This window comes from Melanerpes formicivorus, unplaced genomic scaffold (assembly GCF_026170545.1).
Source record: "Melanerpes formicivorus ecotype bairdi unplaced genomic scaffold, bMelFor1.0.p_v2 SCAF_87, whole genome shotgun sequence".
Taxonomy (NCBI): Eukaryota; Metazoa; Chordata; class Aves; order Piciformes; family Picidae; genus Melanerpes; species Melanerpes formicivorus.
This window is the reverse complement of record NW_027142439.1, coordinates 259,162-273,479: the sequence shown is the minus strand read 5'-3', so window position 1 is coordinate 273,479 and position 14,318 is coordinate 259,162. Positions and strand designations below refer to the sequence as shown.

Genomic DNA, 14,318 nt, shown 5'->3' with positions numbered 1-14,318 from the left:
TGGTGGAGTCTCCATCACTGGAGGTGTTCAGGAGGAGACTTGCTGGGGTGCTTGGTGCCATGGGTTAGTTGTTTGGGTGGTGTTGGATTGGTTGATAGGTTGGACACGATGATCTTGAAGGTCTCTTCCAACCTGGTCTGGTCTGGACTATTCTATTCTATTCTACTCTACTCTACTCTATTCTATCCCAAGGGCCAATCTCTCCTTCTGGGAAGAATTTCTTCCTAACCTCCAGCCTAAACCTCCCCTGGTGCAGCCTGAGACTGTGTCCTCTTGTTCTGGTGCTGGGTGCCTGGGATAAGAGACCAACCCCCACCTGGCTACAACCTCCCTTCAGGTAGTTGTGGAGAGCAAGAAGGTCTCCCCTGAGCCTCCTCTTCTCTTCTCCTTCTCTGCTCTTCTTCTTCTGTTGTTACATGCCATCTGCGCTTGAAGACACAGATAAACAAAGCAGGCAACCCCCCCCAGCAGAGCTGTGCTTGCCATTTTGCATCACAAAATCATGCACAGTGTGAGCTTGAGACATTAGCAAGACCAAAATCCACAGAAACTCACAACATTTTCATGACTGTTTCTGGTCTTGTATCTCTTCCTCTTGCTCCTCTCACCAGGAGGGGGTGGCTCTAAGTTAGTATCACAGTATCAGTCAGGGTTGAAGGGACCACAAGGATCATCCAGTTCCAACCCCCCTGCCATGGGCAGGGACACCCCACACTACATCAGCCTGGCCACAGCCTCAGCCAGCCTGGCCTTAAACACCTCCAGGGACAGGGCCCCAACCACCTCCCTGCACAACCCATTCCAGGGCTTCACCACTCTCATGGGGAAGAACTTCCTCCTCCCCTCCAGCCTCAATCTCCCCACCTCCAGCTTCATTCCATTCCCCCTAGTCCTAGCACTCCCTCAGATCCTGAGCAGTCCCTCCCAGTCCCTGCACTTCAGAGAGGTTCAGAGCATTCTAGCTGTGAGCTGAAGAGTCAATCCTTTTGCCAGTGTGCATCCTGTGCAGAGAGGCTCTGCTGCCATTTCCCAGACTGCAGAGTTTCTGTTGAAGGAACCCCCTTTCTCCTGCATTTCAGGTGTCTGGTGCTGTGTGGGCATTTCACAGACAGGAACTGTGCTGTGCAGCACCTGTGGAGTTGGGAGCCATAGGGGAGTCTAGAGCACTCACTGAGTTTTAGGACAGGAAGTACAATCCATGTTTTCTTTCCCAGTGAGAGATTTACTCACTGGGTGGAGTTCCTGCCTGTGTGCTTCCCTGGTTTCCACTGGAATGAGGATTTGATTGTTCTGTGCAAAGAGGAACAGTTTTGGTAGCAGGGGGTGAGAGGGACCCAGGGCACTGTTTATGGTGACACAGTGGTAGGCCCAGCTTGACAGCAGATGGAGCAGAGAGCTTCCAGGAGGGAAGGTAACCTGTGCCTGGCTGGCTGTCACCAGGTGTTGTGTGCTGATGTTACCAAAGCAGGAGCAGACATCTGAACAGATTCTTGCAGCCATAGCATCAGAGAATCACTAAGGTTGGGAAAGACCTCAGAGATCATCAAGTCCAACCTGTCACCCAACACCTCAGGACTAACTAAACCATGGCTCCAAGTGCCACATCCAATCCCCTCTTGAACACCTCCAGGGGTGGTGCCTCCACCACCTCCCTGGGCAGCACATCCCCATGGCCAATCTCTCTTTCTCTCTCTCACCCCTTGAGCAATTTCTGTCTCAAAGGCATGTAGGAGGTTCTCCAGGGTAGGCTAGTCTCCCCCAGATGGATGCAGTCTTGTTTCTTGCTCAGCCTTGCCTGGAGCACAGTCCAATAAATGCCTGCTGAGTTGCAGCAGCTGCTGGATTAAGTCCTTGGATGTGGGACAGAGCAATTCCTGTTCCACTCAGAGGCTGGGCTACCTTACCAGGCATTCAGCAGGTGACTGCTGGCTTTGCCTTAGCTGCCACAGTAACACCAATGTGGCAATGTTAATGCTGGGCACCTGCAGGGATGAACTGCAGGGGTGGAACATTTCATGTTTGAGTTAGGAACTATGACACTAAAGATTGGCTTAGTTCCCAAGTCCTTCTGTGAGTCTAGCTCCAGGTGTCTAAAGCTGCCTCATGGGCACTGCAGTTTGGGGTTCTTTTGCCTAGCCACAACTCAGGTGCAGTTCTGCCTCAGATCTCTACTTGTGCTTCTCTTTGCTAGATTGGTTTGGTTGTTGTGGTCATGCTTCATGGGGAGTGCCTCAGGCAGCCCCTGGGGAAACCTGTCCTGCCTGTGAAATGGAGGAGAGAGCAGTGTGTCTTAGAGCATGGGTGCTCAGGGTATGGCCTTAATGACACTTGTGTCTGCTTTGCTTGTTTCAGGAGTGCTGCATCGCTCTGCCTCTCTCTCAGGTCATCTTTATTGAAGAGCAAGCAGCTGGCATAGGAAAAAGGTGAGGTGATGGCCACTGTCTCTTTCAGAGGGATGCTTTGCCTGTGATGATCTGTGAGGTACCCAGGATTAAACAGCAATTCATGACAGGCTCCATTTGCAATCTTAAGTCTCCAGACTGACAGCCACAAGGACCTGCTTTCCCTCCCTGAGGTCAGGTGTGCAGGAGAGTCCTGGCACAGTGGTGCTTGATGTGTGTTGAGTAGCTGGCTGGTGCTCATGAAGCAGGTGTGTGTCCCACCTTGCCCTTTTCATCCCATTAGTCAGAAGCTACAACAGGAATTGTGCTGAGCCTGGATTTGAAAGCTCATTGTGGTGGTCTGTGCCACAGAGCTGTTTGGGAATGGAAGTTGTGCCACAGAGCTGTTTGGGAATGGAAGTTGTGCCACAGAGCTGTTTGGGAATGGAAGTTGTGCCACTTCCCATGGGACAGAGCTTGTCATGAGCATGTGACTGATGCAGAGCATGGCAGTGCTAGCCATGGCTCCAAGGAACTCAGGTGGCTCTGCTTCCTTGAATAACTCATTCAGTTATGCTCATCTATACAAAGAAGTTTCACAGGAAGAAGAGGGCAAACTCTCTGAGCTGGAGCAGGACAGAGACACAGAGCTGACATCTGCTTGCCCCCTGCAGACAGGCATGGAAGGCTGTGTGCTGGAGGCACCCAGAGCAAATCAGCTCAATCATTTAACTACAGAATAGGAGGAGTTGGAATGGGCCTCTAAAGGTCAAGTCTAACCCCCCTGCCAGAGCAGGACCACCTAAAGCAGATCACACAGGGACACAGCCAGGGGGGCCTTGGAAGTCTCCAGAGATGGAGACTCCACCACCTCAGGGCAGCCTGCTCCAGTGCTCTGCCACCCTCAAAGCAAAGAAGTTTCCTCTCATGTTTAGCTGGAACTTCTTGTGTCCAAATGTAGGCCCATTGCCTCTTGCCCTGTCCCTGGGGTCACTGAGGGGAGTCTGCCCCTATCTTCCTTAGAGATTTGTAAGCTTTAGTAAGAGCTCCACTCAGCCTCCTCTTCCCCAAGCTGAGCAGACCCAACTCTCCCAAACTTCCCTCATATTATAGATGTTCAGTTCCTTAAGCATCTTGGTGGCTCTGCACTGGACTTTCTCCAGTAGTTCTTTGTCCTTCTTGAGCTCAGGTGCCCAGAACTGCACACAGTATCCCAGGGGAGGCCTCACCAATGCAGAGTAAAGGTGGCAGAGAAACTCCCTCCACCTACTGCCCACACCCCTCTTAATGTACCCCAGGTGCCACTGGCCTTGGCCACGAGGGCACACTGCCAGCTCATGGTCATCCTCTTGTCTACCAGGACCCCCAGGTCCTTTCTTCAGAGTCTGGAGATGCCAAGTAGATGGAGCTCCATGAGGAAAAGTTAGCAGTGGGATGAGGTGGGATGGCAGACTTGCTGTCCTACTGTGACAGCAGTTCCTAAAGGCCTGCTATCTCAAGGTTGGTTTGGTGGGAGGTGGCATCTTGGACTCCTATTCCCATGCATCTTACCTTTGAGTGGTGGTTTGGACAGATTCACATGACAAGTGAGACAGATTCACCACAGTACTGAGCCCTTGTCCTGGGACACAGGCAGAGCCTTTTGGCAGTAATGGCTGCAAGGCCAAAACTGTGTGGAATGACTGCTGGATGGTCAGGATCACAGTATCAGTCAGGGGTGGAAGGGACCACAAGGATCATCCTGTCCCAACCCCCTGCCATGGGCAGGGACACCCCACACTACATCAGCCTGGCCACAGCCTCATCCAGCCTGGCCTTAAACACCTCCAGGGACAGGGCCCCAACCACCTCCCTGCACAACCCATTCCAGGGCTTCACCACTCTCCTGGGGAAGAACTTCCTCCTCACCTCCAGCCTCAATCTCCCCACCTCCAGCTTCATTCCATTCCCCCTAGTCCTAGCACTGCCTGAGATCCTGAGCAGTCCCTCCCCAGCCTTCCTGTAGCCCCCTGCAGATCCTGGAAGGCCACACTGAGGTCACCTGGGAGCCTTCTGTCCTCCAGCCTGAACAGCCCCAACTCCTTCAGTCTGTGCTCACAGGTTTTATCTTTACCAAAAGATGTTTCAGAAATGACTGCCTGAGCTGTGAAATAGGTGACACTGATTTCCTGAGAGCCAGTGGTGGCTCCCTGTGGTATGTGTGAGGTGTTGCTGGTGTGGAGCATGCAGGGGTTGCAGTGGAAGGGCTGCCACAGTGGTGAGTCACAGTCCTGAGCTGTTGGTGCACAGAGGCAAAGCATCATTGGATGTGGGAGGAAGTTCATAGAGGCTTTGGTTAAAGAGAGAACTTGGATGGCAGGCTGCCTGGTGTTGTGGTGTGTTACAGAGAGCTGCCTCTTCTCTTTCACTTTCTCCTAGTGCCAAGATAGTAGTGCACCTCCATCCTGCTGCCTCAAACAAAGAGCCTGGGCCCTTCCAAAGCAGCAAATCTTCCTACATCAAGCTTTCCTTCAAGGAGCACGGCCAGATCGAGGTAAGGTTTGTCCCAGGCAAGCCCAGATGTTCAGACCTGCTTTTCTCCTCTCTCTCTGTTGATGATGGTTTTCCATGAGCCTTCCCTGTTTGCTTTTGGGGTGGAGCTTTTCCAGTGCATCCTTCTATTTGCAGGGAAACACTGTGAGCCCTCAGGGTTAAGCAGTTCAGTTAGCTAATGCAGACACAGCTCTGGAAACATCAAGAGGCACTGTTAGGCTCTGTCCTCAGTCTGGTGGATTTCATCTCTTCTTGTGCTTCTTTGCTTAATCTTTAAACTCAACAGAGGATTTCCCTGCATGGCATCTCTGAAATCCTTGACATGATTCAGAGAGCAAAAGGTGTTTCATGTTAGCCAGCCCTCTGCTGAAGGGGAATGAAGCAACTCCCTCTCTGATTTTACTTCTGGACACTTCTTGTTGTCTTCAAGCTTTGTTTGACTGCTGTGGTTTATAAACCTCCATTTATTTCTTACCTACACTGAGTCTCAAAGGCTTTGAGCAGTCTGAAAAAGCCAAAAAGCAATGTCCCTGTAGAAGGAGGCTTATCCTAACCCCAGAGATTGTGCTTGGTGAAGGAGCTCCACAGAGCAAGGTCCTCACCTGAAGAGACTGAGAGATCTGACCCTGACAAAAAGCTGGAGCTGTGTGCTGCAGGAAATCAGCTTTGCAGCTTGCAGTAGGGGTCACAGGGTCACAGGGTCACAGGGTCACCAAGGGTGGAAGAGACCTCAAGGATCATCGAGTCCAACCTCTCACCAGAGACCTCATGACCACACCATGGCTCCAAGTGCCACATCCAATCCTCTCTTGAACCTCTCCAGGGATGGTGACTCCACCACCTCCCTGGGCAGCACATTCCAATGGCCAACAACTCTCTCAGGGAAGAACTTTCTCCTCACCTCCAGCCTAAACCTCCCCTGGCACAGCTTGAGGCTGTGTCCTCTTGTTCTGGTGCTGGCTGCCTGGGAGAAGAGACCAACCCCCACCTGGCTACAACCTCCCTTCAGGTAGTTGTAGAGAGCAAGAAGGTCTCCCCTGAGCCTCCTCTTCTCCAGGCTAAGCAACCCCAGCTCCCTCAGCCTCTCCTCACAGGGCTGTGCTCAAGGCCTCTCCCCAGCTTTGTTGCCCTTCTCTGGACACCTTCAAGTGTCTCAATGTCCTTCCTAAACTGAGGGGCCCAGAGCTGGACACAGGACTCAAGGTGTGGCCTAACCAGTGCAGTGTCCAGGGGCAGAATGACCTCCCTGCTCCTGCTGGCCACACTCTTCCTGATGCAGGCCAGGATGCCATTGGCCCTCCTGGCTGCCTGGGCACACTGCTGGCTCATGTTTAGGCAGCTGTCAGTCAGCACCCCCAGCTCCCTCAGGTTTTGTCATTGGGATGTGCTGCCCAGGGAGGTGGTGGAGTCCCCATCCCTGGAGGTGTTCAGGAGGGGATTGGATGTGGCCCTTAGCCATGAGGTGTGTGGTGGGAGGTTGGACTCGCTGACCGCTGAGGTCTCTTCCAGCCTCGGTGGCCCTGTGCTGCACACACTGGTAAGCAGTAACTCATGTCCCCTCCTGCTGTTGGCCTTAAGCAGAGATGTAACCCAGCCATGCTCTCTTTATGTTGCTGAATAACAAACAGGGTAACTGGGTTGTTCAACTGCCCTTCTTTCAAAAGCCTGCCAGCCTTGCCCTGTTGACCTGCAGCATGCTCTGGACCATTGTGAGTGTCCTGGAGTACTCCTGAGAGCTTAACTGGCAGCTCCATGGCCTCTCCTCTACCAGGTGTAGTTGTGAGGACTGGGCATGAAGAACTGCCAGCTAATGCATGCTGCTGTCCTGTGGGTGCTGCTGTGTCTCAGAGTGGAGTTTCTCCCAGGGACCAGCAGGAGGCTGAAGTGCCAGAGGTGCTCTGCAGAGTCTGTGAAACCTCTGCTGCCGTTCTTTAATCGCTGCAGTTCTACAGACGGCTGTCAGAGGAGATGACCCAGAGGCGCTGGGAGAGCATGCCTGCTGCTCAGACCATCCAGCTTAACAAGGACCCACAGGTATGTGCAGAGCTGCTGAGCAGGAGCTGTGTGCAGTCCCAGCTTCACTCCCCTTGCTGCCCCCTGTGCTGCACCTGCATGCCTCTCCCAGCTCCGTGGGCATGGGGGGAGTTCAGCTTTGCTTTGCCCATTTCTGCACTGACTTCAGTTAGCTTTTCCTGCCCAGTTTTCACCTGACACACAATTCTGTGGCCTCTCTCTTGGAGTGTGTTTGGGCTTGAATAGTGGTAATGAGCTCATTTTTTGTGTAGTCAGACACACAAACCCTTGTGTACTTGTGAGGTATAAACACACACTTGCCTGTGATTTCCCTGTCCATGACAGGCTGACAGACTCTGGATCCTGCCATTTCAGGGCTCCTCTGTGTGCCTGCAAGTCACACATAACTCTTACACTGTTTTTATATGGCTTTGGAGCCTATGTGGAGCCTGTTCAAATCAAACATTGGTTTAAATGCCTGTTCTAAACAGACAGCTGCCAGGAGAATCTCTGTGATGTCAGGCTGCCTCCTCCCTCTGCCTGCACGCTCCTGTGCAGCCCTGGCAAACACACAGCTGTGGTTGCTGTATCTGACTGTGTTGAGGCTGTGAATGCATCAAGCACACAGCACTCTGTGCATGAAATGGGTGATTCAGTGGCAAGTGTGGCAGCCTTTGTAATTGCCTCTGGACTCCTGGGGAAGCCTGTGCCTTGTGTCAGCAGTCACTGCATCAGGGTGCCTTACTCCTGTGCTTCAGCCACATCACAGCTTCAACAGCAGGGCTAAGCCTTGAGGGCTGGCACACATGCCAGGCACCAAAACACAACTGGCATCAAGCTCACCTTCACTTCCATTCTGGTGCTTCTCAGCAAGGTGAGCTAGCCCTGCCCCAGCACTGTGTTCCTGTGCCTGTCTCTGCAGGCTGCATCTCTTGTGCCTGCTGTGTGCAGATGCACTCCCTCATTCTGCACTTCAGCAGCAGCAGTATGGGAGGCTCTAGCTGGGAGGAGCAGGAATGCATCTCTGTATCCATGGCCTCTCTGGAGTCATTCTGCTCCCTGAGCACTGCAGCAGAGCTGCACATCCTTTGTGCTTGCTCTGTGCTGGAGTTTTTCACACTGGCTTCAGAAGGAGTGTAAGAAACACTGCACTTATGATGTCAGCTCTGGGGGGGAATGTTTCCTGCCTTCTAACCTGAGTTTGTGCACAGGGAGGAGGATGAGAAAACTTAACCATTTCCTATTTTGATCCCTTCCTGTCTTTTCTTTTGCAGGCAGGAAGAATAAGGGCAGTAGGAATTGTAGGAATTGAAAGGAAGTTAGAGGAGAAAAGAAAAGAGACTGACAAAAACATTTCTGAGGTAAGTGCTGCTGGGGCTCAAGGCCAACCACCTGAGCCCTCCCCATTCATCCACACTCTGGAGGGGCTGGTGAGACTCTTGCTTGGTTCTGAGCTGGTTAAGAGTGTGTGCATGGCAGGTATTTGTTGAACTGGCCCTTCCACAGAAGCAGAGGTCCTGGTTTCAGCAGTCCCCCTCAGGAAGGCTGCTCTGTGGAACCAGCAGTCTGCATTCTGGAATGCAGCTTGCAAGAGCTAGACATCTTGAGTTCAGGGACTGTTCATCAGGGGAGCAGAGCACAAAGTGTCTGCAGACAGAGACAGCTGCAGGTTTGGGTTGGGGGTTGCCTTCTTTCTCCTTTTCTCTGTTTTCCATCTAACTTTTATTTCAGCTGAAAAGCTCATGCATGTTAGGAGGAATCCACTGAGGATCTGCCTGCACACAGCTGCTGAAGTTAGGTTTCCATCTTACAAATACTCATGTTCTAATCATCAGACTTTGACTTGTAATTGCAGCAACATGTTCTGTAGCCCAGGAAGCAGCAAGGGACCTAAGGCAGAGAGGGACCTGGGGGTGCTGGTTGAGAGTAGGCTGAACAGGAGCCTGCAGTGTGCCCAGGGGGCCAAGAAGGCCAAGGGCATCCTGGCCTGCATCAGGAACAGTGTGGCCAGCAGGAGCAGGGAGGTCATTCTGCCCCTGGACACTGCACTGGTTAGGCCACACCTCGAGTCCTGTGTCCAGTTCTGGGCCCCTCAGGTTAGGAAGGAGGTTGAGATGCTGGAAGGTGTCCAGAGAAGGGCAACAAAGCTGGGGAGGGGTCTGGAGCACAGCCCTGTGAGGAGAGGCTGAGGGAGCTGGGGTTGCTTAGCCTGGAGAAGAGGAGGCTCAGGGGAGACCTTCTTGCTCTCTCCAACTCCCTGAAGGGAGGTTGCAGCCAGGAGGGGGTTGGTCTCTTCTCCCAGGCAGCCAGCACCAGAACAAGAGGACACAGAGGCCTTGTCTGGGGAAAAGTTAACCATAACAAGAATCTCATGGATTCATGGAATGGTTTGGATTGGAAGGGACCTTAATGATCATCTAGTTCTAACCCCCTGCCATGGGCAGGGACACCTCCCACCAGCCCAGGTTGCTCAGGGCCTCATCCAGCCTGGCCTTGAACACCTCCAGGGAGGGGATATCCACAACCTCCCTGGGCAGCCTGTGCCAGTCTCACCACCCTCACTGGAAAGAACTTCCCTCCAGTGCCCAGTCTCAATCTGCCCTTCTCAAGCTGAAATCCATTCCTCTCATCCTACCACTGCAAGCCCTCAGAAGTTCTTTCGTGACTCTCTTGTAGGCCCCTTCAGGTCCTGGAAGGCCACTGGAAGGTCTCTCCAGAGCCTTCTTTTCTCCAAGCTGAACAGCCCCAGCTGCTGTAGCCTGTCCCCATATGGGAGGAGGTCCAGCCCTCTGTTCATCTTCATGGCCCTCCTCTGAACACACTCCAGCTGTTTGGTGTCCCTCCTGTGCTGGGAGCCCAGAAATGAGCACAGTGCTCCAGCTGGGCTCTCCCAAGAGCAGAGTGAAGGGGAGAATCACCTCCCTCACCCTGCTGGTCACACTTGATGCAGCCCAGGACATGGTTTGCCTTCTGGGCTGCAAGTGCACATTACCAGCTCCTCTTGAGTTCTTCAGCAGCTGACATCCCCAGGTCCTTCTCCTCAAGACTGCCCTTGAGCCATTCCTCACCCAGCCTATATCTGTGCCTGGCATCACCCCTACCCAGGTGTGGGACCTTGCACTTGGCCTTGTTGAGCTTCATGAGGCTGGCTTGGGGACACCTCTCCAGCCTGTCCAGGGCCCTCTGGATGGATCCCTTCCCTCCAGCTGTCTGCTGCACCACACAGCTCGGGCTCAGCCCCAGAGCTGCTGAGGGTGCACTCAGTGCCTGTCACTGACAAAGGTGTTAAAAAGCCCTGGTCCCAGTGCCAGCCCCTGAGGGTCACCACTTGGCACCCTGCTCTCCACCTGCACCTTGGGCTGTTGGCTGTAACTGAGTGCAGCCAGAGAGCTCAGGAGTGTTTCTCACCTCTCAGTGTCAGGCTCCATGGGCTCTGAGCAGCCTGCTCTAGCTGAAGGTGTCCCTGCTGGAACAGCTGCAGGGGGATTGGGCTGGATGGCCAGAAGGTCCCTGCCAAGGCAGAGCAGTCTGTGGCTGTGTGAAGCACTGCTCTCAGGCCTCAGGGAAGCACAGTACCTCTGCAGGCTGGGTGCTGGGAGCAGCACTGGCAGCATTCAAAGCTGCCTCCTCTCTTCATGGGGAGTGTGCTGAGGGAAGTTCCCTCTGTGTGGAGCTCCAAAGGGCTTGTGGCTACATGCATGTGTGTGCAGTTCAAAAGGGATTGTCTGGCTGGTTTTCCATCAGCAGCTGTGTCAGAGAGTGAAAGAGATGCATTCCTGTGTGCTGTGTGGAGGCAGGCAAAGCCCAGCCTGGGAAGTCCTGCCTGCCTCCTGCTCCAAATGTTATCCAGGCCTTGGTTTGAAGAATGGTGCCCTGGCTTCCAGGAAAAGGCTTCCTGCAGCTGCTGTTCAGTGCTGATAAGAAGGCAGTTCTGTAGGCCTTTGTTTATCTGAGGAAGTTCCTGTTAGGTGTGTGCACATTCCCCTTTGTTTCCAGCCTGGCCCTGGGTGAGTCAGGCAGGGGAGGAGTGAGCCACAGCCTGCTGTTTGTTGAGCTCAGCCAAGGCCTCTCTGGATGAGGGATGTTGCCATGGCCCTGACAGAGATTAGAAAGAAGCTGGGAAGGGCCTTGCTGGAGGACTGCTTGTTGGTGTCATGTACAAGTACAGCAGAAGGCTTTGATTTGCACTGGAGATTGGGACATCTGTTGTGGGTTATGGAGCATGGCAGAGTAGGAAGTCAGAGTACAGAGCCCAGAGCAAAGCTTTTGTTCTGGTAGGGGCAGGTTGGTTGTTGTTACCTGGTAGTGTATTTCCCTGTCTCTCCTTGGGCCTAACTTCATCCAGCTTTGTTTTGGGTGCCTGACTTAGGTGCCAAGAGTTAAGAGGCTAAACTCTTCCAGACAGTGGAGAAACACAGACACCACTGGGAGGGCTTCATATGGAGAAGAAACCTTCTCTGTTCCTGGAGGCATCTCTTTCTCTCCTCTGCTACAGTGCTGCAGGCTGGGGGCAGAGTGGCTGAGAGCAGCCAGGCAGAGAGGGACCTGGGGGTGCTGGTTGATGGTAGGCTGAACATGAGCCTGCAGTGTGCCCAGGCAGCCAGGAGGGCCAATGGCATCCTGGGCTGCATCAGGAAGAGTGTGGCCAGCAGGAGCAGGGAGGTCATTCTGCCCCTGGACACTGCACTGGTTAGGCCACACCTTGAGTCCTGTGTCCAGTTCTGGGCCCCTCAGGTTAGGAAGGAGGTTGAGATGCTGGAAGGTGTCCAGAGAAGGGCAAGAAAGCTGGTGAGGGGCTTGGAACACAGCCCTGTGAGGAGAGGCTGAGGGAGCTGGGGTTGCTTAGCCTGGAGAAGAGGAGGCTCAGGGGAGACCTTCTTGCTCTCTCCAACTCCCTGAAGGGAGGTTGTAGCCAGGTGGGGGTTGGTCTCTTCTCCCAGGCAACCAGCACCAGAACAAGAGGACACAGTCTCAAGCTGTGCCAGGGGAGGTTTAGGCTGGAGGTGAGGAAGAAATTCTTCCCAGCAAGAGAGATTGGCCATTGGGATGTGCTGCCCAGGGAGGTGGTGGAGTCACCATCCCTGGAGGTGTTTAGGAAGAGCCTGGCTGAGGCACTTGGTGCCATGGTTTAGTTGATCAGATGGTGCTGGGTGATAGGTTGGACTTGAGGATCTCTGAGGTCTTTTCCAGCCTGGTTCATTCTGTTTTCTGTAGCTTTATGGCTGGCCTGCTGCTGGCCAGAAACAATAGATGTGCTTGTGTGAGGGTGAACTGTTGGGAGAAAACCTCCCATCACCACTGAGAAACCTCCCACCAGCTTGTAGGCCAGCAGAATGAACTGGGGCAGGTTAATCTTCCCTGGTCCTCAGTATCTCATTGTTCCTTCCCATCACAGAGAATAGAATAGAATAGAATAGAATAGAATAGAATAGAATAGAATAGAATAGAATAGAATAGACCAGACCAGGTTGGAAGAGACCTTCAAGATCATTGTGTCCAACCTGTCATCCAACACCACCACTTCACAAATGATTTGTAACTAGTGCTCCATTCTGGGAGCACAGGGGGGTAGTTGCTTCTTTTCTCTACTCTTGGTTGTTTATGGGTATTAGCATTTTGACTTTAAGACCTGGCATAAAGCTCTCTGCTGTCTCCCATTGTAACACACTGATCTAAAGGGAGAACAGCTCTTGGGAGCAGCCTGGATGGGTGAAGAAGGGCAGCTGGCTGCACCCATGAAGCTGAGTGCTGTGCTTGTACTGATCTCTGTCTGCATTTATTTCCTTGCAGGCTTTTGAAGATCTGAGCAAACTGATGGAGAAGGTATGGCCTGTCCCTTGCCCCAGCAGACTTCTGCTTGCTCCTCAGCCTTAGTGTTTGGTTTTCTGCTGGGCTGGGTCTTTGACCCTCTGTGTCTTTCTTGGCAGGCTAAGGAAATGGTGGAGTTATCCAAGTCAATAGCTAACAAAATTAAAGAGAAGCAAGGTGACATCACTGAAGATGAGGTAAATGACTTTGGGGTCCACAGAAATGTTGCTATGCAAAAGGAAGTTGTTTGACTCCTGTAATCTCACCACAGGGCACCTCCTGGCTGGCTTTGTTTGGGTTTTAACTCTCCACCAAGTAACAGTCACTTACTTCTTCAGTGGTAGCTTTTCCCTGGGCCTTTCTTAAAAGCAAAGGTTTTGCTGCCTTTGTCTTTGGGGGTTTTTGGCTATCTTTAACCTCCCCTGGTCACAAATAAGTTAAGTGTTCATAGTAGCACAGTAGCAGTCAGGGGTGGAAGGGACCACAAGGATCATCCAGTTCCAGCCCCCCTGCCATGGGCAGGGACACCCCACACTAGATCAGCCTGGCCAGAGCCTCATCCAGCCTGGCCTTAAACACCTCCAGGGACAGGGCCCCAACCACCTCCCTGGACAACCCATTCCAGGGCTTCACCACTCTCCTGGGGAAGAACTTCCTCCTCCCCTCCAGCCTCAATCTCCCCACCTCCAGCTTCATTCCATTCCCCCTAGTCCTAGCACTCCCTGAGATCCTGAGCAGTCCCTCCCCAGCCTTCCTGGAGCCCCCTTCAGATCCTGGAAGGCCAGTTGCCTTGGCTTTGCTAGTCATGGACTTCAGTGGTGGTAAACTGAATGCATTTACTCCCCAAGACTGTCTTATAGTCATAAAAGCAAAGGCTTGTGAAAAGCAGAGCCATTCCCTGCCTGATGTGCTCTCACATGGATTGCTCTCCTTAGACCATTAGATTCAAGTCCTACCTGCTGAGCATGGGTATAGCTAACCCAGTTACAAGGGAGACATATGGATCTGGCACCCAGTACCACATGCAGCTGGCCAAGCAACTGGCTGGGATACTGCAGACACCACTAGAGGTAAAGTACCTGGCTCTGCACAAGCATGTTCTGCCTGTGTTGCTGAACTCTGCTGCACACTGTCTTCTGCCTGAGGTGTTGTGAGTGTTTGTAGAGCCTGACCTCGCTGCACAGCTTCGTGTCCAGTGCTTGTGCACTGACCAGGAAAGTTGGAAATCTCTGTAAGAATCTTCCTTTGGAGCAATGAGAGCTCAAACTGTAATTTGCTCAACATCAGTCATGCTTAGAAAATCATCCTGGCAGGCTCCCTTCTGTTTGAGGAGCCCTGTGTTCAGCCCTTGCTGCAGGGTATTGCTGCTTTAAAGCAGGAGTGAAACAGCACTGACTGGGAAATAGGACTAGTCAGTCTTTTGGCAAGTATAGCCCAGAGCTCACAGAGCAGAGTAGAGTAGAGCAGAGCAGAGCAGAATAGAATAGAATAGAATAGAATAGACCAGGTTGGAAGAGATCTTCAAGATCAAGTCCAACCTATCACTCAACAGCACCCAACCAACTAACCCATGGCACCAAGCAC

The 14,318-nt window shown here is 52.8% G+C and overlaps 1 protein-coding gene across 2 annotated transcripts in view; it reads left to right on the top strand.

The window, feature by feature from the left end:
* The window catches only part of VPS36 (vacuolar protein sorting 36 homolog), a 28,663-nt gene that overhangs the window by 3,114 nt on the left and 11,231 nt on the right, over nucleotides 1–14,318 (top strand). For both annotated transcript variants that reach the window (XM_068165300.1, XM_068165301.1), the window contains exons 3-9: nucleotides 2,353–2,423; nucleotides 4,800–4,914; nucleotides 6,858–6,947; nucleotides 8,201–8,287; nucleotides 12,717–12,749; nucleotides 12,854–12,931; nucleotides 13,670–13,804. In XM_068165300.1, coding sequence (XP_068021401.1) covers nucleotides 2,353–2,423; nucleotides 4,800–4,914; nucleotides 6,858–6,947; nucleotides 8,201–8,287; nucleotides 12,717–12,749; nucleotides 12,854–12,931; nucleotides 13,670–13,804 — 609 coding nt within the window. The remainder of the gene's footprint in view (nucleotides 1–2,352; nucleotides 2,424–4,799; nucleotides 4,915–6,857; nucleotides 6,948–8,200; nucleotides 8,288–12,716; nucleotides 12,750–12,853; nucleotides 12,932–13,669; nucleotides 13,805–14,318) is intronic.